Source organism: Beta vulgaris, chromosome 8, assembly GCF_026745355.1.
Source record: "Beta vulgaris subsp. vulgaris cultivar EL10 chromosome 8, EL10.2, whole genome shotgun sequence".
NCBI lineage: Eukaryota > Viridiplantae > Streptophyta > Magnoliopsida > Caryophyllales > Amaranthaceae > Beta > Beta vulgaris.
Window position 1 is genome coordinate 55,270,682 of NC_079209.1, and position 23,746 is coordinate 55,294,427.

Consider the following 23,746-nt stretch of genomic DNA (forward strand, 5'->3'; position numbering starts at 1 on the left):
TTATGGGAGACCAGTCCCAAGTCAGGACCAAGGGTGAGGTGTAAGGCACGACAGACACTGGACCAACTAGAGCACGATACGGAAACTTATGTTCATGAAAAAGAACATGACGACTAGTGTAGACTTTCTTGGTAGTAGGATCAAAACATCGATACCCTTTATATTCCAATGCATATCCAATAAAAACACAAGTTTTAGATTTAGGTTGTAGTTTGTGATTTTTAGAGTCCAGAAACAAGGGAAAGCATTCACATCCAAATGTTTTCAAAAAATGATAGGAAGGTGGACGATGAAATAATTTTTTAAAAGGAGAAACACCCCCTAAAACCGAGCTGGGTAATCGATTGATAGTGTAAGTGGCAGTATATGATGCATCCACCCAAAATTCCGCAGGGAAGTCAGAATGAATAATCATAGTACGAGCCATTTCAATGATATGACGATGTTTGCGTTCTGCAACACCGTTTTGAGCTGGAGTGTGGGGACAAGATTTTTGAAAAATTATACCAGTGTTAGAAAAATGTTGAAGAAGAGGAGAATTGTCAAATTCCCTTCCTCCATCACTTTGAAATATTTTAATTTTGCAATTAAAAAGATTTTCAACCATCTTTTGAAACATAAGGAATTTAGAATAAGCTTCCGATTTTCGACGTAAAGGATAAATCCAGGAATAGCGCGAAAAATCATCAACAAACACAACATAGTAGCGAAATAATTAATTTGACAAAACAGGAGATTGCCAAAGATCACTATGAATTTTATATAATGGATATGTAGAAATATGTTCAACAGAATCAAAAGGTAAACGATGTCTTTTGCCTAGCTTACATCCTACACAATCATCATAAAATTTAGAGGTACATGTGATGTATTTATTTGAACATAAGGTTCCTAAAATGCTAGAAGATGTATGGCCCAGACGAGCATGCCACACGTCACCGGACTCCTTAATGGCTAGGAAAGCAGGAACTGAAGGCTCAGGAGGGACAATGCTGGGCTGAAGAGGGTAGACACCTTGCTTACTGGTTCCCTGAAGCAGATTTTCCCCCGTTATCTGGTCCTTAACATAAACAGAATTTTTATTAAAACTCACAACACAATCATTTTCATGACACAACTGTTAACTGATAATAAATTATGTTTTAAATTAGGGACATGACAGACAGATGATAAACAGAGGGGACGAATTGCTGTTTTTAAAGTTAAATGTCCAGTACTTTTTATTGGGAGTAAGGTACCATTACCAACTACAATAGAACTAGACCCAGTATAAGGAGTTTTAATAATAGAGAACGTACCATCCTGAGGAGTCATGTGAGATGCAGCTCCCGAATCCGGGTACCAGACTGAGTCATTAGCTTCACCACCAACAGACAGTGCAGCTAAGGCTCGAGTGACACTTTCTGAGGAGGAGGGAACAAAGTTATGATTAAAACGCTGGGGACAGTAGGCAGCTTGGTGACCTGGATACCAACACAAACCACATGTACTGGAAGTAGGGGTAGAGGTAACATTGTTACTATTTGATGAACTACTCCCATTTGAGCATCCCCGATTATCATTGTTGTTGTTGTTTCCTCCAGGGCCACGATTATTATTGTTTCCACCATTCCCACCATTATTATTCCGAGCATTGTTGCCCCCACGATTATTATTACCACCTCTGTTTCAGTTATTCCTTCCCCAATTTCTCCCTCCAGAATTATTCTGGGAGGAGGAATTTGAACCAGTACCAGTAGATTTAACGGCAAAAATGCATGATGGGATGATGGATCAGATGCATCCTTAGAATTTATCAATCTTTGTTCATGCAGTAACAAGTTGGGATGCAAATCATCAAAACTAATTGGGAATGGATAATGCAGGAGGGTAGTAACTATATGATTGTACTCAGAATCACGATCTAATAAACCAAAAAGAGTATAATGTACTAAATCCTGGTTCGACACAAGACATTGAATAGAAGCAAGGGAATCAGCAATCACCTTAATCTCACGTAAATATCCATCCATGGTCTGGGAAGCAGCCTTTTTAATACGAGTTAACCGACCCTTTAATTCCATTGATCTGGCCATACTAGCATGCATAAATCTAGATTGTCATCTAGTCCAAATATCCACAGAGGTATGTAAATCATGAACATCCACAAATACATCCCTAGAGAGGGTGGCAAAAATCCAAGATTTTATTTGTTGATCCAGACGCAAATATTCATAGAACTGATTATTAGGAATAGGAACACCATGTTCGTCAAGAACTGTTGCAGGGGGAATTGTAGCAGAACCATCAACCATACCAAGCAGATTATGAGAAAGTAATAAACAAGTAATTTGGGTTTTCCACAATAAATAATCTTCGGGAGAAGGAAGAGTAATAGTTACCAAATTACTGAGATTAGGGGAGGAGATTTGCGGGAGGGCAAATACCGATGAACTGGACGGCATGGAGTAGGCCGGAAAATGTCCTGGAGGGGTCGGCTGTGGAACAGCGCCGGTGGTGGAGGGAAACCCCGGCGGAAAACGCGGCGAGGCGCGGGATGAGGTGGCCGGAGTTGCCCAGACGTGTGGCTGAGAGGCTGAGAAACCGGCAGAAAAGGAGGACGGCACAGCAGCAGTCCACATCGCAGAAAGAGTTGGCGGGACGCGCGACGGGGTGACCGGAGAAGAGCCAAGGTGGTGCAGGCTGGAGGAAAGCTCGACGGCACGCGATGAGGTAACAGCAGCAGACCACGTTGTGTGCAAAGAAGGCGCCGGAAAAGGCGTGTATATGCCGGCGGAGGGTGGGACTTCAGTCGTCGACGAATAGGGGACGGTGGTCGGCGGCGCGAAAGGCTGTGCGAGAGCAGCGCTGGTGGCGGAAGAAGGGATCGAAGGATCCATCGCAGAGAAGAGAAAGAAAAACGTTTGAAAAAAAACGAGTGTTTGAGGGATTTTTTTTTCTCTTAGAAAATCTCTGGCTGTGATAACATGTACAAGTGTGGGAAATAATTGTGTTAACCTGGCATTCAATATATATAGTGTTTACAATACAGACCTATGACTATGAAAGTACCATTCTACCCTTTACAATATAATATTATCTCTTTACATATAATATTATCCAATAATACCATATCGGTAACTATAGTATGTAATCTACATTGCTAGAAAAAAAACCCCAATAACATAAGGTGTTGGCCTAGTGATTAAAAGTTACAACTACAACTACCATTGCATAAGCAAGTTGGAATTCTACCACTTTTTAGTCATTAAAAGGCACTATTGAAAAACAACAAAAAAAATGAAAAAAAGCACCTAAGGCTAATACAATAAAAAGCCAAACAAAAATCACTACATCTGCATTGTAGGAAAAGCTTGATAAAATGACTGCTCCAATAGTAAACACCAACATCGCGCCGTTAATGGACGTGCTCAGCATATCACGTGGTGGAGGTGGTGGTGGAGGTGGTGGAGGAGGTGGTAGTGGAGGTGGTGGAGGAGGTGATGGAGGTGTGGAAGATTGAGGCCTGAAAGGAAATGACTGAAACAGAGAAAAAAAATTTAATTAGAGAATAAAAGTCATCATGATTTCTGTGGTGGAGGTGGTGAAGATTGAGGCTTTCTGATATTTCTCTAATATCTTGTAAGCTGAGATTTCTGTTTTCTCTCTCTATGATGAATGAGAATTCTCTCTAAAGTTTTCATTCTACATTTCTTTACTAATTCACAATAAAGTCCACCGCATTAAACTCCACCGCGTTAACGTCAACATAACACCAATTGTAAACTCTCTCACGAAGGAAAAAAAAAAAGTAAAAAAATGCACTTAACGCTATTAAAATAAACGCCCAGACAAAAAGTACTTCTTCTTTCTTGTGTGAAAAGCAAGATAGGATTACTGCGGCAACTGTAAAAGTTAACATAGCGCCATTAAGTGCAGTGTTTAACTTCTCAATGTAAGAAGGTTGTAGAGGTGGAGGTGGTGATGGAGGTGGAGATGGTGGTGGTGATGGAGGTGGTGGTGATGGAGGTGGTGGTGGTGATGGAGGCGAGGTGGTGGTAGTGGTGGTAGTATTGGTAGTAGTGGTGGTGGTAGTGGTTGACAGTGGAGGTGAGGTGGTGGTAGTGGTTGACGGTGGTGGTTGACGGTGGTGGTTGACGGTGGTGGTGGAGGTGGTGGTGGTAGTGTTGGTGGTGGTGGTGGTAGTGCTTGTGGTGGTGATGGAGGTGGTGGTGGTAGTGTTGCTGGTGGTGGTGATGGAGGTGGTGGTGGTAGTGTTGTGTTAGGAATTATCTTTATATGTTTAAGATAAATTTGAGGGATATCATGTTCCTCTAATAGGACTCTAGATGCAGGATGTATATATATACTTGATTGATGAATGAGATTGACACACATAACATTAACCTAAATTTAACATGGTATCAAGAGCCAGATGTTGAGAAAAAAAATCAGATAATATTACTCTGCTGGGACTTATTATAAGGGCCGGCCACGGGCCACACAGAAGATTATAGATGTAGCCGGCGACATATATGAAATTCTATTTTTTTAAATGTCCAAATACAACTTCAGTCGGTGTGAATGACTCACTTCCTCTTTAAGCATGGTTTTAGACTTTTAAGTATAACTTCAAGTCTTCAACATGTAGGACATGGATATTTATTTTTAACGGCTTAACGTCCACATCAAATGTTGCCACGTAGAACTTCAACATATAGGACATGAATATTTTTTTTGGAAAAATTTATCAAAAACAATCATTTCTAAGCAGCTTTGTTTTTTTAAAATACCATTTTAATTTTATTGACAAGCGAAACCTTAAACTTAAAAAAAAATTGTCACATAAAGCCTATTGATGTCATGACCTATATTTTACGACATTAACTCCGTTAAAAATTTGGTAGATTCAACATTTTGTAATGGTGTTTTTTGTCAGAAACAATCTTTTATATTTTTTTGCAAGTTAAACTATAAACTAAATTTTTTTCTGCGGGATGAAACTTTATGTGATTTTCAGACAACTTTATGAAAGATTGTTAATTATGACAAAAAAGCCATCGTAGAAGGTTGCTTCTCGAAAATTTTTTTAGGTCATTAGCTAAGTGAATGGCGGACAATATTGGTCAATTCTGAAATAACACTAGTAGGTTTTTCTGATAATATTTTTAGGGTTAAGGTTTCTCTTGACAAAATTTTAAAAGATTATTTCCGACAAAAAGATGTTTATGAAAAGTTCTGACAATTTTTTCTTGTTTTCTCAAAGGAAGGGCATGTACATTTGGGACTTAGTCATTCCAGTATTCCACTATTCCACTATTAGTTTGGAAATTAAGCTAGGATTTTAACCAAAAATTACGAGATCTATTCCAGTATTCCATAATCATTCTTAACTAAAGAAAAGTAAAATAAATCGATTTGCAACAAATTGTCAACTCAAATAAGCCTCTAACAATCAATATTAGTATCAATATCAATAATAATCAATATTATTATTGAATGGGAGTAGATTAGTGAAACCAAACATAAGCTAAATCTCCAACAGTTCAAGTATTCGAATACAAATTATACACACAATTATCTACATCATTTTTCAAAATCAGAACATGTTACACAATATCCCTATCCCTACCCCAACCCCAAACCCAACCCCAACTCCAACCCCTCACATATTTGGCATATGAATAAATGAGCACCAAAAATATAACCAAGACGACTGCTATTAAAACCCATACAAAGATCACCACACCTACATGGCAGGTAAAACTAGCTATTATGACGCCAGAAGCTGTAAATAGTAGCACAGTCGCATTAATGGCAGTGTTGAGGACGTCAAGAGGTGTAGGTGGGGGATAGGGTGCTGCACGCATTAATGGCAGTGTTGAGGACGTCAAGAGGTGTAGGTGGGGGGATATGGTGCTGCAGCCTGCAGATGGTGGTGGAAATGGTGGTGGAGAGGCTGGTGGAAAGGGTGGTGGAGAGGCTGGTGGAGAGGCTGGTGAAAAGGGTGTGCGTAGTATGTATGTCCCTCCCTTGTGCTTCTGACTCCCCTCATCTGCAATACAATATTATTTCTATGATTACTGCTGTGGATGAAACTTCCAAAACAAAATATTAAAATGTTCTAGAGGAGTTATTTACATTTTCCCACCCGACATTTGAGCCACAGCCAACCCAGAATATATCTACCACCGTATGCAATCCTGTCATCATCACACTGAAATCGAAGTAGTGCTGGTGGTGGTGATGGAGGTGGTGGTGGTGGTGGTAGTGCTGTGTTAGGAATTATCTTTATATGTTTAAGATAGATTTGAGGGATATCATGTTGCCCCTAATAGGACTCTAGATGCAGGATGTATATATATACTTGATTGATGAATGAGATTGACACACATAACATTAACCTAAATTTAACATGGTATCAAGAGCCAGAGGTTGAGAAAAATCCTCTCCACCCACGACCTAGAATCGATCAAACAGATCGACGAGAAGAAAAAAAAATCAAAACATCGAAACCCTAAACCACTCGAACCAAAACAAAACCAAAAACAACGTGATCTTCGAATTGTTTCACAACCATGACAGAAGCTACATAAACCAATATTCTCAAACCAGATTCCGCCTATTTTCTTGGCTCCAATGATAATCCAGGCAACTTAATCACTCCAATTCAGTTGAAAGATGACAACTTTGATGAATGGGTACGTGCAATTCGCATGTCTCTGAATGTTAAACGTAAATTGGGCTTCTTGCAGGGTACTATTCCCAAGCCTTCGACCCCCAAAAAATTGGCTGATTGTTTACTCTACAATTAGAATCTATGGGAAAATCATGGAAACTGCAAAAGTCAAAGAACTTGGTGATGGATTATCATATTCACACTCATGGTAGTTCTTATAATTTGTAATTGTTATATCTCCTGTATTTATCAACAAAATATCAAAAATGAAACTTTTATCTATTAAAAGTTGATTCTAATATGTTGTAGGCATGTTTTTATTGCCTACATAGGATGAATGCGTAATTGATTACCTTATTGTAAAGGTTTTGTTTTAAAAAATGTTTTAAATTGAAAAAGTCGCCAACAAGTCTTTAAAGGAAGACTTATAAACCTAGAATTTTTTTGCACGCGATGCGTGCTTGATAAGTGACATTTATGTCACTTTTAGGGGTAATTTTTAGAGTATTTTTGTAGTTTATTTTCATTTATTTTAACTTTTTAAACCTTCAATTCTTATTTTTCTATTTTATGGATTAATTAGTTATTTCTACTAGTTTTTAGTTCTTATTTTTTTATTTTTTTATCTCTCATTATCTCCCCTTGTGTTTTGATGTTGCTTGTAGGTGAGCATATTGGAGCTATGGTGTGAGATTTAAAATCTTAGACCTTTTAAAAGTAGGAGTTGCAACACTATTCCTTTTAATAGTGTTTTGAGTGGTAAAAGTATGAAATTCACTATTCCTTTTGCACCAGCATGTGCTGCTCACATGATATGCTTCACTTTGCTCCCACGCACCCCTCACGTGATGCACCGCCTTATCTCATCTCCCTCTTCTTCACTTCGTCTCTCTCCTCTCTTATCCTCCTCACGTCTCTCTCTCTCTCCTCTCTCCTCTCTCCTCTCTCATCTTCTTCACGATTCTCTTGATCTGCATCAATTTTGCTCCCAAATTTTCATTGCTAATTCTTTCGTTAATGTTATATTGATTTCTTTGATGATTTTTTTGGTTAAGTTGATATGAAATTGAGTAATTTTATGGTTGCCCTGTGAACTTAGGGTTTCATTGTTGATTCTTTGCAGGAACTGTGTAATTTGGGAGATGAACAAAGATCGACCATCTGCTCCTCTTGATTTCTTCATCTGCACTGTTGAGGTAACGATTGAATTTTCACTGTTTATTTTTTTTCCACTCTCAAATTGGCGAGTTTGGAATCGGATTTGCTTCTTTTAATGGTTGATACTATTTTGAAGTTACTTGCATTACTTATGGTTGAATTAGCATTTAATTATGGTCTTTTAATCGGGGTAGGATTTCAGTGAATTTTGGGGTTAGGGTTAACTGGGGATCGATTTTTAGGGGTTAGGGTTAACTGGGGATCGACTCCCTTTCATTATATTACTCAAATATGAAGAAATATGAGAAAATAAGCATCTGAAAGGCTGGATTAGCTATAAGAAAGAAACATACGTGGATGTTTGTGCATGAAAATGATAAAATCCTAGGGAAGAATGCTTCTACCGCTTATTAATTGACTAGACTAGATAGTACTAGAAGAGATAGTGAACTAGGGATAGGATTGACATTACAATCTTGAACTCAGCAAATATATTCGACATTTAAGAGGCTTAAGCACCTTGACACCTGATCCTCTTCGCGAGCTGGATGTCCTTGGACATTATAGTGACTTGCTTGGCATGAATAGCACAGAGATTGGTGTCTGCAAATAAACCAACAAGGTATAAATCGGCTGCTTCCTGAATGGCGAGAACAGCATGGTTCTGGAAATGCAGATCATTCCTGAAGTTCTGAGCGCGTTCACGAACCAACCTTTGGAAGGGGAGTTTCCTGATCAATAGCTCTGTGCTCTTTTGATACTTACGAATTTCACGGAGGGCGACAATGCCAGCCTTGCCAGGTCTGTACATGTGAGGCTTCTTCACCCCGCCTGTGCTGGGAACGGACTTGCGTGCTGCCTTGAAGGCTAATTGTTTCTTGGGGACCTTTCCGATGGTAGACATGCAGGCAGTTTGCTTAGTGCGAGCCATCTGTGTCGTCATCCTCCGCTGTGGCTTTTCAACAGCAGCAACAAAAGCAACATTAGAGACATGTCGGTTTTTATGATACATGACACTCTTTCATTGGTTTAAGTAAACTGAAATTAAGGTCTTTGAGAAGAGTATCATGCGTCATAATTACCCGATTTAACAAAAATAAAATTGAGTTATGGATCCCTTTGTGGAGGGACTAAAAGTTGGGACGGTTCTCCGATAATCAAAAGTTGCGACCTTGTAAAGCAATCCAGCCACTGTAGGGACTAATGAGTAATGATATCATTTTTTACTTCATAAAATTTTATATCTTTTTGGCCTTTCGAGCCTATCTTTTGTGTGCCACCTTTATCATAATGAGCAGCATTAGACGATAGCTTCGTATTTATTGTGATTTATCTTTTGATGTGCTTCTGTGGTTCTATTTCTTCTTTTTACCTTTGCTTCCCTTTTCTGTCTTTGTACTGGCATGTCTTCGGCTTTCATGCACAAGTATAACATAGTTTACCTTGTCTCTTTATTCTACCAGGTCTTAGTTCTATTAATTTTCTTCATGGCACTGCTCTTAACCATTTATCCACTGAATTATTGTTTATATAATATTCTAATTTCTCCTAAAGAAATTGTCACATTATTTATTTGGATATGTCTATAGGTCTGATATAGCTGAACAGAGTGGAGAAGTTTCAAGATCAATTGCTGGCCCAGGTTTTGTCAAGTATCTTCTGCTTATTGTTTAAATGCATTCTTTTGCCCTGTTGGCTCCTTCGTATCTTCTGATGTCTTTCTTGCATTAGTCCAGTTTTAAGTTTTTCATCTACTCATCTGTTTGTTTGTTGTAATTTTTATTGGGTTTTGGGGGAGTGATTTTCATGTTCAAATAAAGAGAAGATGTTTCCCCTCTAGGCTGTAATAACTATAAATGTCATGATTTTAGGAACTACTCCTAGGGCTTTTCTAATTGTGCACTTTATGCTTACCAAGTGTTTTTTAGTTCATGGATTTGGTAGTTTGATACTATGAATTTGTATATGATGAGATTATCATTTTGTTATTTTAATTGTGTAAAGTATGTTATTTTATATCCTTCTTGAATCTTGAAATGATTAAATATGATGAGTTACTGTCTGAATCTTTCTTGGTGTTTGGCTGTTGATTTATGCAATTTATTGGTTATTGATTTTTGATATTATGTTGAGTATGAGTTGAATAAAGTTAGTCAGATTGAAAACTTGGCTCTTTTTCCTTGAGTTTGTTATAAGAGAAAAGAATCTTCCGTTGATGAGACTAATCTGAAGAATGAAATTTAAGGTCTTGGAGTATATTGTTTAAAAGAAGGTTACTAATTTATAATAGAGTATCCTTAACATAAGTGGTTTGTTTTCATTTACTAAATGCGATCTGACTGGTTATACTGAATGAAATCAAGAACCCTAGCTTAAACATAGAACTTAAACATCCTTATTGTTTATCCCCTTTTTGGACAGTTCTACCTCTTATTGGGGGCAACTAGAGTCTAATTAGTACCCCACCTCTCCAAATATCCTTATTAACTATTATTTTTCTTCTCAATGTGCATGTGTCATTTATATGAGGTTCACTTTTGTTGATTTATCTAATCTTTTGTATTGCTTATGTATGTTTCATCTGTTTTTGTGCTTTTGAATTCATCCATGTAAGAGAAATCCACCTTAGTTATTGCTCTCTCTTTTGCAGGAAAATCTCTATTGATGAATTTTAGACAGCAAGAGGTAGGAGTGAAATTAGCAGCGGATGACATGCTAACTTATCTCCAATTATGTATTTCTATTTGTTTTTCGTATCAACTATTATTTCCTTTTAAGTCGTTTTTGCCTTCTTTTCTTAGCGAAAGAATGAATTGAATTGTGGGTTTTGTTTCCTGCAATTTATTTTTGATGTTATTCCGCCGCGTTATCTCTCTTTTTTTTTACATTGAAAACTTGGAGCTTCTCAACTTGGGTTCAATTCAGCTGTAGTGGACTTCAAGTTTCCAAGGCTTGGTTTTTTTGCTATGCTTCTACGTCTCTTGCATAGATGTGAGTGAGTTTTCATCTTTTCTTCTCTATTTGCTCATTCGCTAGGTGATCTTTGGGTCTTTTTTTTACTTTGTTTCTTTTGTTTGCGATTTAGAGCTTTCTTTTAACTTTTTTCACAAATTTTACGACTGTTTTTACTCTTTTGGGGAAGGGAATTATTGTCTTGCTGTAGTTTCGAGCTGTTGTTACATCAGTGCCTTATAGTTATAGAAGTCGGTGTCCTTGCTAACTCTGTTAGCCCTCCCCCCCTCCCTTGATCTCCAAAAGGTAACTTTCAATTTCCTAGTGTTCGATTGCCTTGCAGAAATGCATTCTTGTACTAATTTACAATAAATTTTTGTGCTGCCCTACTCTTTTCAATTAATCTATTTTTCATAATTATTACATGCTTCTAAACCTTATTGGTCCATTAATTACGAAGGAATTTGTCCTCCAACTGTAAGTTTCAGGTAAGAAAACATTTATAGGTTAGTTAAGAAACTGACCAACAATTTTCATGTACCTGTTTTGCTATTGTGATTAATTAGTATTACATTTAGGCGGCAAAATCCTTTCTCAATTTGATTTTGATGTTTTCACCTATGTATGCCTGATTGTTATTCTTCTAACTCAAGTAGCTTTGAGCTTTCTTGATCATGAGTATGTCCATTGTGATACTCTTCCGTTTGTTTGAGTTGAATTTCTCGAGAATTGCACTTTACCCTTCTCATAGGCCATAGCTATTGTACAAATCATGGGTCACCATATGACATCCCATTCCCTTCCCTTCCCTTCCCTTCCCGTCCATTTGTATTATGATCATATCTGTCATGTGTTATATTTTGTACCTATATTATCTTTTTTTTGGGTATCCATGTCTGCAGGTGAAGATTGTGCCAATGTACAATATTGTAGATGCCCTAAATAATGCATATCAAGATTTTCTTGCTGCTGCTGCTGGGGTCTATGAAGCAAATGAAGCATCTGGAAGTCAGAAGACAGCAGCTACAGATACTTCCCTGGAGAAGTTTCAAACAGCATTGGGAACTATTGACGGTTGCTTGTGATCAAGCTGAGGAGTTCGTAGAGTCTGTTAAGCAAAGAATAGGATCAAAATGCTTGGTGGATGAGGCCACTGGCTCTGTGACAGGGAAGCGTGGTCAGCCTGTTGCTGGTTTTCCACCCATTAGTGGTGTAAGGCTAAAACAAATGAGTAAAGCAGTGAGATGGCTTGTGATTGAACTGGAGCAGGGTTCTGGAAACAGTGGTGGATCGTCACATCCCAACACTCTGCTCCCTTCGACGCCAGATTCGCAGAGGATACAACTCGATAGGTATCTCTGCTGGCCAATTTTCTATTTTCTTTGTCTGAATTTCAGAATTTGGTTACCTAATTCTCAGAGTGTTGAGATTTCCACGTAGGTTATTATGCATCACTAATGCACTTCCATGAGTATACTCATACATTTATTATACTATTCTCTGTTTTTTTAGATGCAGCATTTGATTATATCTAAATCTTAAACGTATTAAAAGCAAGAAGTGGGATGAAATGCTTGTGAATAGTAAACTGAGTGTGTAAAGTATGAAGAAATAAGATTACTGTTCATCATCATATTGCTCAATTTTCTTCCATTTTTTCCTCTATCCTTTTCTCCTTTGTTTTATTTCCTCAATCTCTTTGCCGGAATTTTCTCTGATCCGCTTCTTTTTTAGTCTTGTCTCTGGTTTGAGGTATTCTAGGCATCCTCTTCTGAAATCCTCTTCGCCAACATTTGGGTCCTCTAATTTTTCAAAACGCCATTTGAGAGCACAACAAACAGATGAACTATCTTCTTTCTGCTCAACTCAAACAAAACATCTTTTGTGCAGCAGTACCACTACTTTCCAGTTGGCCTCCTTCGCTGAGCACCTTAAGCTCTTTGCCGGATAGTGGTCATTCTCTGGTATGATAATACAGTCACAACTTTAAGCCCTTATTCAAATTTTAGGGGTTTTCCCTCATTTTCTGAAATTGCTTTCTTTTTTGTTGCTTGTATTTTGTGATGATTTATGTCGAAGTTAGATGCTTTGTGTAATTGGTTGCTGTGTAGTTTCTTTCTACTGCCTGGTTGTTATTTTTGATTGTATGTTTTGTTTGTGGTGGAAATAAACAAGCTGCATTTGATTTTTGGATGTGTGTTGGGTTGAAGTTGATGGAATCTTGGTTTTAAATTCGAGTATTTGTAGGCTCAAGTGAGGTTTTTTTAACCCCCCACAGAGTGAGAGTAGTTTGTTTCTTCTCTTTCTAAGGCGAAGATGATTGAGAATACGACAACGAGAATGAAATGGTTTGTAGTGATTTTGTGCTGATTTGGACTTCATAGATAGTTTAGGTGACTTTAATGTGATTACAAAAATTTTGAAATTTAAGAAAGAAATTAGTAAACCATTTACCAGAGGACAATAACTTCAATGTGATTAGTTAGGCCATTGTTGGTGCTTGTCTGCTAAGCACTCGGATTCCTATTTTTATTTGGTATTTGGTATTTGGTATATGGTTTAAGAAGATACATTTTAGCTAATGAAGTACATATGGTTTAAAAAGATTGAATTTTATTGAATGATTTTTTTACTGTTTTGATGCTCACTTTTGGTTTAATTTCTATGGATTTTGTAGATTTGTAGCAACTCCAATACTTCTGTTCCAAGGATGCTACATTCAGGTTTTTATTTTTAGTTTTTGTATTTATAATACTAATTCCTTGTTTAATTAGTGTTTTTGGGTTACAATTTGTTAATTGATAATTGGCTTCCCCTACCCTACCCAGAATATACCTTCATCTGAGGTATTGGTGCACTAATTATGATCTGATAGAACTTTGGCCAGTTGGTGTAGGTGGGATTGATTTAATATGGTTATATAATGTACGGGGGATTCTAATCCTATATTATAATGTACGCGGGGACTCTAATCCTATATTTTACTGATGATAACAATGTTCGTCCTTCCAAATGAAAATGTCTTTTAGCTTGTAGGTAAATTGGACGTATCTATATTGATCTCTGAATTAAGAAGAAATGAAGGTAGTTTCATACCCTAACGTTATATATAATCTCATTCGTCTGCACTCCTTATCAGGACCCTTTTTTTTCTTTTAATTTCATATCGTCTTTGAGATTCTTGTTTTCTTTGGCCATATTTTGTGGAATGGTCTTTTATGTAGTACTTCCTCCGTGTTTTTATTCTTGCTACATAGAGAAAGTGGGGGGTTTTTAAGAAAGGTAGAGAGAGAAAGTTGGGGACCACCACTTTTTGAATAAAAAACCATTTGTTAAGGAAAAAGTATGAGTATTTTAAAAGAGAAGGTGGGGAACCACCAACTTTTTAATAGTATTTTAAGATTTTTATGGTGAAAAGGAATCCATTTATGGTATGTAGCATCTATTATGACATTTTCATTTAAGAGAAATGTAGCATCTATAAAAAAACGGAGGAAGTATTAATTACTAATTTTGGTTTCATTATTTATATTACAAACTTCAATAATTACCTTGGTGTCCTTGATACTGTCTACCAGTTGCTTTTGCTCGTAGACCTTGTGCACTCTTGAATTTGTCAATGGTTCTTTAGAGAGCATTCGTAGTTGTAGCCTTATAGGTAATTTTGAAGTGTCCCTGGATTAATATCCTAGGAACTAATCGTAGTAAGCCTTTTTCTACTATTTATATAAGATAAAATTGCAGTTACTAAGTAGCCCATGGTCTGTTACTAAGTAGCCCATGGTCTGTTACTTTTTTGGTGGAATAATTTCTTTTAGTCTCCTATAAAGACCAGAGATTATGGACATAATGCATAAGACTACTTTCAGTATCACATTTATCTTGCTAGAACAAATTTTTTGCTTTGCATGAATTCTCAAAATTAGCAATAGCGAATAAGTGAATAAGTAGCAGTAGTAATTGCTGGTTGAAATAATATGAAATCTCACAATTTTATCCTATTACAACAGGTAATATTCTGATTCAGTCTGATAAAAATCATGTACTTTTTGACGAATATCAAATACTTTCATTTTCCATGCTGTGATTATGTATCAGAATCTACTTGTGATAGTGATCATTTGTCTCGTGTTTGATTTATTGTCTAGATTCTTGGTCTTGTGTTATATGTGTCATTTTGTCTAGATCTGGAACTTTTTTTCGTTAAGCTCAATAGGTTTTATCTTGTCACAGGGGAGATTTAAACCTTACTCTTCTTCCATCATCTGATTTGCGTCTCTCATTTGTTGGGGACAATGGGCAGACAAAAAGACTGCAACCTTGAGTGATTTTTCTAAGTGTTCTGCCGTGATAGTTGAGGAAATATATTCTTTTAATTGGCATTTAAACCAAACATAAAAGATACTACGGAAGAAGTGCAACTCAAGACTGCCTGAGGTTACGTAAGTTATGGTCATATGATATCTCCTCTAAATCAAGTAACTCCTACCTTTCTTGGCCATGAATCTGACCACTGTCCTACTCCTGCTTTTAGTTCCATATTCACTTCCATATGATTACCTTAAGCCAATGTCTATCAACTAGCGCACTTACATACACACACATTCACACACACACTATTACATTTGCTTCCTGTTGATCTTTGTGAATTTTTTAAATTTAATGTAACGGTGTTGTGTAAACGACGGGTGATGCACCCATGCACATTTTTAGAAACTGCTTCCAGGATGCTCAGGAATCTCTAAGAAGTGTGGGTTTGATTAGTAGCCCTACTAAATTGCAATTTCACGATGTTGTCTTAGTGTAGATGTGAAGATTTGCTTAGCTCCTAGGTCACCTATAATTGTTACAAAAGTAATCATGCATTGAAAATTGAAGCACTTCAAGACACTTATACGTTATATCCCTATGGAAACCTCATTGTATATGTCTTTCTGCAGTTTGACTTGGAATATAGTTTTCCACTCCTAGGGAAAGCATGTGTTCATGAATATGTCAATATGGAATCAGGAATTATGAATCCTGTGCCTTTAGGTTCTTAAGGCTGATGATTTTTTTTCTTTGACGTAATAACTAATAATTTTACTTGCATGTATATGCGTCTATCTTGGACTTGACAGCTCCTCCCCTCTTCAGAGCCTAACTAATAATCTTTAGTCAATCTTCAGAGCCTTTAGTTTCTTTAGTGAAGGAGAGAAGGCAGTCAATGGTACTTTTATGGCCTGTCTCACTGATTAGAACTAATTCTGTAACAAATTATGCAACCGGGTCTGATGAGAATGTATACAAAGAATTACCTTTGGCCTCTTTTCATAGACGTCGAAACATCGAATTTTCGAAACAGAATGAACTGTTGAAATCTTTGGAGGAACGGAACCATTTGCCTCCAAGGAACTTGGATCTGTATCCGAATTTACCCAAGGATCATGTCGTGATCGTGTTGTATGTTCATAATAGGCCACAATATCTCAAAGTGGTTGTTGAGAGCTTGTCTCATGTTGAGAGGATTAAGGAGACCTTACCTATAGTTAGTCAGGATGGGTATTTTGAAGAGATGAATAAGATTGTGGAAGGCATTAAATTCTGTCGGGTTAAGTAGATATATGCGCCTTATTCTCCACATATATTTCCTGATAGCTTCCCTGGTGTTTCTCCTCTAGATTGTAAGGATAAGGATGATGCAAGTGAAAAGAAGTGTTCAGGCAACCCTGATCAGTATGGGAACCATCGGTCTCCGAAGATTGTCTCTTTGAAACATCATTGGTGGTGGATGATGAACACGGTGTGGGATGGATTGAAGGAGACTAAAGCTCACTTAGGTTATATTCTCTTCATTGAAGAAGACCACTTAATTCTTCCAAATGCTTATAGGAATCTCCAGTCTCTTATAAAGCTGAAACCTGAAAAGTGTTGAAGCTATTATGCAGTTAATTTGGCTTCGTGGGATGTGAAATCTAGAGGAGAAGGTATTTCATCATTGGTTGCAGAGAGGATGGGGATATTAATCGAATTGTTTGGAAGAGAATCCATACAAGGCTGAAGAGTTTTTGTTATATTGATGAGTAATTGGGACATAACAATGTGGTCTGAGGTCTACCCTTCATTTGGAAGTCCTATATATACATTACGAGGACCTAGCAGTAGTGCCGTTCACTTTGGAAAATGTGGGCTGCATCAAGGCCAAGGGGACATAGATGCTTGTATCGATGATGGCTCTGTCAACATTGATGTCCAGAATGATGACAGAGTCATGAACATTAACTCACAGTGGGATGTTTCTTTCTATGACCATCAAGCAGGATATAAAGCTGGATTTAAAGGTTGGGAGGGCTGGGGAGATACAAGGGACCATCAGCTATGCCTGAATTTTGCTTCCATGTATCATAACTACTAACAAGTTCATCCATAGTTTTGAAGTAAAAGAGTTGTTATACCTTATATTACTCTCCCACTTTAGATGCTTGTGCTGTTCTGCCAATTTAACACAACAATCTCAGTCAATCACTCTCTTCTGTGGCATTGTAAGAGTATCTCTTATGTTCATTTACAGCGTGTTCTTTTTGGGCAGTTGTGATGGTGCTTTCATCATTATTTTTACTTGTATACTTCTTTGTCTCTTTCTTTTAGATTTTTTTTCTTGAATAGAGCCTTTTGTATTTAGATTTATCATAGAATCATCTTGAATACAATTACCTTATTGGATTCGCTCATGAGTTTGTCATGCCTTCTTTCATTCTGCATATCATCCTCAGTAGAAGCACTGAAGTCGTGGCTTGATCACTTTCTATCTATTAATGTGTGGCGATGTAGTTTTGGTATGTCTCAAAACTATTAAGTTATGCTTATTATCTTCCTAGTGATAAACATTTTACTTACTAAATGTTTGTCTTTGTACTCATTTCATAGCTACAGATTGTATCTAATCAGTGAGACAGACCATAAAAGTACAGATATCAAAATGACTTAAATCATGTTTTTGAGCATTACCTGGATGATCAGTGAGCTTTTCTTAATCTCTCTCATTCTTCTTCTATTTTGTCCAATTTTTCTCTCTTCAAAACAGAGGAAGAGTATTTGCATAAATTTTTATTTATTTATTATGATTTCATGTTTTTTTTAGCTACAACTCCCTTTTATCTACCTCAATATTTATGTTTTTTTTGTTCTCGATTTCCGGTGGTTAATTTGTTTTCCTGGGTTTTATGAAGGAAATATGAATTAGAGGAGAGAGAAATTTAAACGATCGAGTTTGGAAGGTGAGCGATCCTCAACCTTCCGCCAACGAATTTCTTCACTGTTACGACGAATTGGAGCTATTCGAATTCTTATCAAACTGGTTATCCTTTCTCTCCAAAGACTTCTGTCATCATTGCACCTTCACTCTCTCTATCCGCTCTCTCTCCTCATATATTTTCTTGCATCTCCGCCTTTTCCTTCTAAAATTATAATCTTTTTTTCTTTGAGGGGATTCTAAAATTAAAATCTTATGATGTTGTTTGCTTTTGTTTTTTGAATTAGGTTTAATTTACTCGAGTTTCTTGAATTTCTCTATTATATATGAGAAAGCCCAAATGACAGCTGCCATTTCATATATGAGAAAGTAGAGAGTAGAAAAGGAAGGGAAGATAGTGATGAGTCCTAACAAAATCTCAGGGTTCTTAAGAAGGAAGGGAAAGTTGAGTATATCATTGCCTTGCAGTGCCTTTTCTCTGTAATTATATTTTTCGGTTCCTAGAAGAGGAAAGAGATCTTTAGTTGACGAACCTTTCTTCATCCCTTGTTTATTGTATCTGAATATATGATTCTCTCATCAATCTACAAGTGCTTCTTCGAAGCTCTTTTTATTATGTTTGTTACTGTAGTACTCATTTTATAAAGCCCTCTCTTTTAGAAGTTTTATAGGCTAATTGTTAGTGATTGGGAAGCAAACATTATAGTTACTCTTTTTTCTTTGATAAGTAAAAAAGATATTGTTACTTAAGCGTAAACTGTTGGTATTACGTGGGTCATCGACTTATCTTTTCGACGAATTTAATTTACATATGACCACTTCGGTTATACACTAAGACTTTGTTCGTTTGGATTGAATTAAATTGAACTGAAATGAATTGAATAGATTAGAGGTAAAAATGGAATTCTGGAATTATAGAGAGAAACTAAACTAAATTAAAAATGTCCAAAATAACAAGGCCTAAGTCAAATTGATGATGTCTATGTTCGATGAGTGTTAAAGTAATTGGGCTCACTTAAAGTAATGATGAGATAGTGAACATTGTAAATGCTGGGTGGTTTAAATGTAGAGTATCTAAGGAGTTCTCCGTTTAGAAAATAGTTTTAAACGTCAATGTAACCTAACCGACTACGAATATCACAACATAGGTATGATTGGTTTGAGTGAAATCTAGAGGTGGATCCCTGACGTACCCGTTCCTTCAACAAACATTTCAAAGATACTGCAAATTTTACAATACAACCTTACACCACAATCTCTGATTCAACTAGGACGTCACATTTTTTAGAAGCCAGGATATTTGGTTTTGCTTGAGTTAGTTTTTCCTTTTCCTTCCTTTGCTTTTCTGCTTCTTTCACCAAATTTTGCATATTAAGCTATTCTCCACTCACTTGTAATATAATTGAATTATAAATTCTCCCTCGACTTTAGTTTAAATTTTTTTTCTCTCTCTACAACCAAATTGAGAAGAAGGTGACATGAGGTAAATAATTAAGTGAATTTCTACTAATTTTAGGTTAAAAAAGGCTAAATTATATAACCACCCTTTTTAAGATCAAGTTAGTTACCTTCTAAAGCATTCTAACATTTGCTTGAAATTGTTTGGCCTATGAAGTTACCCTCATATTTCACTTACAAGTTAGTTATCCTCTAAAGTTACCCTCATATTTCACTTACACATTGATCTCTTCTATTGTATTGAAAATTTGGGATATATCAAAAAAGTTCTTGACTTATCATTGGTGGTGTTTTTAAGGGTTAATGAAGTTTTAATTCCTTCTACTGGTTTCATAGTGCCTCCTTTCTACGTGATATTTCTTCATTTTATTTTAACTTGCACGATGTTGAGACTTGAGATATTAGTGTTATGCCTAAACATCACTTATAGTTCCATTTCAAAAACACTTCAAAGGCACGCGAGAAACCTACAAGTTAACAACAAGTTCTAAATCAAAGTTGTTACCTTAGCTATTGGAATTGCACTTCAAATAAAACTTAATTATGTATTCTCTTTTCAAATGAAATTAACGAGTAAATAAATCGTGTTTGCACACCGTACTTCATTTGTTTGCCTGATGCAACTAATACAATGTGTGTACTCAGCGTCTGTTTGGAATACGTACTAAATAGATATTTTACCACTTAAGGCTAACGGATTACAAATATCACAATTATACTATTTTGGGGCGCCGTGCGCGTAGGCGCGCGGAGCAACAACTAGTTACAATAAAAGGCATATCCTACACCACACCCCAACCTTTCCTACACTCACTCCAACTCCCTTATTCACCTTAACCTACACCACACTAACCCTTTGCTACACCACAATAGATCACCACCATCTTCCTAACCCATAACACAAACAGCACTACTCAACAGCTAGCATCACTCCACCGCAGCACCGCCATCACCCACGCCAGACACCACCTCCGCAATCTGTCCAAGCCGAAGGGAGCGGGCGCTCCTCTGTTAAATGGAGCGGTCGCTCCGTTTGAAATTGCCACAAAACAGAAGATGAGCAGAATGTATGAGCGACCCATGAGCGACCTTGGAGCGGGCGCTCAAAGCAAAACGTGTTAAAAATTCATTAAATACATCAATGGTTGTGATTGATTGAAGCTAAATCTATGGTTGAAAGGAGATTTTACAGCAGAACATATTGATTTCGACAAAAAATCAGATGCCTAGATGGATTATGATCATGCCGTTGATGAAGATTTACGATGAGGATGGACCATGGATGATGAGTGATGATGCAGCGAAGAAGACGATAAATAGGAAATGAGGGTCTGATGCTTTGTTTTGGGGGGTTTACCTTTTTTCATTTTCTTTCTTTTTCTTTTCCCCTGTGACTCTACTTCACACGTTTTTTTTCATTCTTACTTTTTTTATTTTCTTTTTCTTTTTTCTTCCATTTTTTTTATTTCATTCTTTGTTTTATATTTTCTTTTTAGGAGAGAGTTTTTTCTTTTTAGCCTAGTTTTTTTATTTGGAAAATTGGATTTTAATAATCCAACCTTTAACCGGTCTTCTTAAAACAGTCAAACTTCTCACTTTTTTTTGAACAACACAAACTTTAGGACCCAGCCACTTTCATTGGACCTAATTACTGGTGACCGGGAAAAAAAGTCAATGTATTCAGTTGACTCTTATTTTTTTGGGGGAGCAACATTTCCCCTCCTAAAACTTTAGGACCCAGCCATTGATGCTCTCTTCCTCTCTCTCTCTGAAATTTCCAACCACCACCTTCACTCTTTCGTCTTCCATGGTAGCACTTCGCTCTTTCTCTCTCTGAAATTTCTGCAAAGTGAAGTAAATTCCACAACCACCAAAGTACGAATTACAGGTAAGAACATCATCTCTAATTATTGTAGTACTGTAATCGTTTATTTTTGGAACTAAAAATTCGATCTTTACTTTGCAAGTTTAGGTAATTTGTTATTTGAGGAGATTATTCACTGAACTTGAAAATGTAAAACCCTAAACATGATTTCAACCTAAAAATTGGAAGTTAGTAAAATTTGAACCTGAAAAGTGACGACTTTGAACTTGTAAAAAAATTGTAGGGCATAATTTTGTTCTTTGATGATGCAATGACATGTAACCAATGTTGTTAAAATCGAGATTCTACTTTGAATCGAAAACAACCTTTAGAATCGAATCGTATAATCGAATAGTAGAATCGTAAGATTCTACAAACATGTATAATCAAGATATTGCACTCAATCTTCATTGAATATGCTAAAATTATAAGTTAAAAGACCTAAAAATTGGAAAAAATTGTTGTTTACTCACTATATTGGCAATAACTAACAATATTTATCTCTTATTTTCTTTGTTAGCATGATTTAAACTTGCGAGGTTTTCGCTAGCCAACAAAAATGTATAGAATCGTCTAGAATCGCGAATCGAATCGTCTATCATATTTTGAAACGTAAAATCGTAAGATTTTAAGATTTGAATCGCGATTTTAATAACTTTGCATGTAACTATTTGTGGTAGGTGAAATTTTCAATTCTTTGTTTTGAGGTTCAAAAATGGATGATTGTACTTTGAGATTCTGGCATGGTGGGCGTTTTGTCAAAGATAGAAATGGGTATTTAGTGTATATGGGGGGAATGGGTAGGACTTTCCCCATTGATCCAGATGAAATATGTATTTGGGATCTAATTGAGCTAGGTAGAAAGTGTGGTGATTACACTGACCAAGTTAGATTATTCTACCTAGTTCCTGGCATGACATTATCAACTGGATTGAGGAAGGTTTATGAAGATGATGAGGTTTTGGAAATGACTAAACTTCTTGTGCAGCAAAAGTTTATGGAGTTGTATGTCTTGCATGGTGAGAGTGATGACCCACTTAGTACTAACATCCCTATGGACACTGATGACACAACAAGCCCACCCTTTCCACATCAGCCTAAAGCTAAGAAATTAACCCCTAGGAGGGGCCCACAAAAGCCAACTCTTGCCAAAGATATTGGGCCCACAGAAGATGCTGCCACATCATCCACACCTATTCAACCCACTAGTGCTAGTCAAACATATTCCTTGTCAACACCTCTCACTGTTACCCAAACATCAACAACCAGTGACCCAAAACAAATCCCCACCTTTGCAGCTTCACCTTGCACAAGCAACCCAGAAAAAACACCCAACCTGCCCCATACTCTCACTGACCACCATAATAAAACCCCACCCACCATAAAAAGAAAACCAAGCAAAGGCAAAGCTACCCAGCTACAACAAGCTGAACCTGAAGTTGCACTTATAGGTGAATATGACTTCTATGACAATAGACCAGAAGAGCCCCTCACTTTAAGAGAACTTATAGGTGAGTATTCTAGTGAGGATTAGCTTGATCCAGATTATGTGGATGATGGTGTAAGTGATGATGAGTTTGATTCAGAAGATCTTGATTTAGATCTAGAGGATGAAGTGGTACTGAGTGAGGAAGATGATGACATTCATGAGGACTATGTACATGAGGTTCTGGGTTATGAATCTGAAACTAGTGATGATGAGTATAGGACTGCAAGGGATAGAGTAAAAAAGTGCAACAGTAGGCTGCTTAGCATAGCTCAACAACTTCAAGAAGAGGCTGCAGAGGATAAACTTGGTGCACAACAGCAACCAAATAGAGCAGTAGCTGAACAAGTGCATCATGATGGTGGATTTGTTAGTGAATATGAAGAGAGTGATGATGAAATACACACTCCACCTGATAGTGGAGAAGAAGAAGATGGGATTGGTGCAAGGAGGACTGCTAGAGCTCTTTTAGTGAGTAGTGAAACTGATTTCTCTAAGTTCAATTGGAAGGTAGGGCAGAGGTTTGCTAATAGGGTAGAGTTCAAGAAAGCTGTTGCTAAGTATGGGATATTACAAGGGAGGAATGTGAGTGTCACCATTAGCAATAGAAAGAGGGGCCAAAGGATAGGAGTCAAGTGTGTTGAAGGCTGCCCATTTTACTTGTATTCATCCTGGGATTCAAGGAGAGCAACTTTTGTGGTGAAGACAGTGAAAGGCGATCATAATTGCCATAGGAATATGAAGAAAAACAAGCAATTAAAGAGTACTTGGTTAGCTGAGCAGTTCTTGGAGGATTGTAAGGCTACACCACACTGGCCTACAAAAGAGGTTGTGGAGACTGTAAGGAGAGCTTACAAGCAGATGATCACAAGAGATTTGGCCTATAAAGTTAAGTTCTATGCACACAGGATGTTGCATGGTTCAATGCAAGGCCACTAC

The 23,746-nt window shown here is 37.0% G+C and overlaps 1 protein-coding gene, 1 long non-coding RNA gene and 2 pseudogenes across 2 annotated transcripts; 3 read left to right on the forward strand and 1 right to left on the reverse strand.

Moving 5' to 3' along the window:
- The first annotated feature begins 7,550 nt into the window (after window positions 1-7,550).
- On the forward strand, window positions 7,551-13,586 carry LOC104898609 (mediator of RNA polymerase II transcription subunit 32-like; annotated as a pseudogene).
- On the reverse strand, window positions 8,328-8,759 carry LOC125492644 (histone H3.3-like). Its single transcript, XM_048635296.2, has one exon. It carries the CDS (start codon window positions 8,757-8,759, stop codon window positions 8,328-8,330), a length of 432 nt encoding a protein of 143 aa, XP_048491253.2.
- A 1,780-nt stretch (window positions 13,587-15,366) lies between the features above and the next one.
- LOC130589344 (alpha-1,6-mannosyl-glycoprotein 2-beta-N-acetylglucosaminyltransferase-like) lies at window positions 15,367-17,501 on the forward strand (annotated as a pseudogene).
- A 271-nt stretch (window positions 17,502-17,772) lies between these two features.
- On the forward strand, window positions 17,773-18,615 carry LOC125492643 (uncharacterized). Its single transcript, XR_008967475.1, has 2 exons — window positions 17,773-18,024; window positions 18,287-18,615. It is a non-coding gene; the product is annotated as an uncharacterized LOC125492643 (long non-coding RNA).
- The last annotated feature ends 5,131 nt before the right edge of the window (window positions 18,616-23,746 follow it).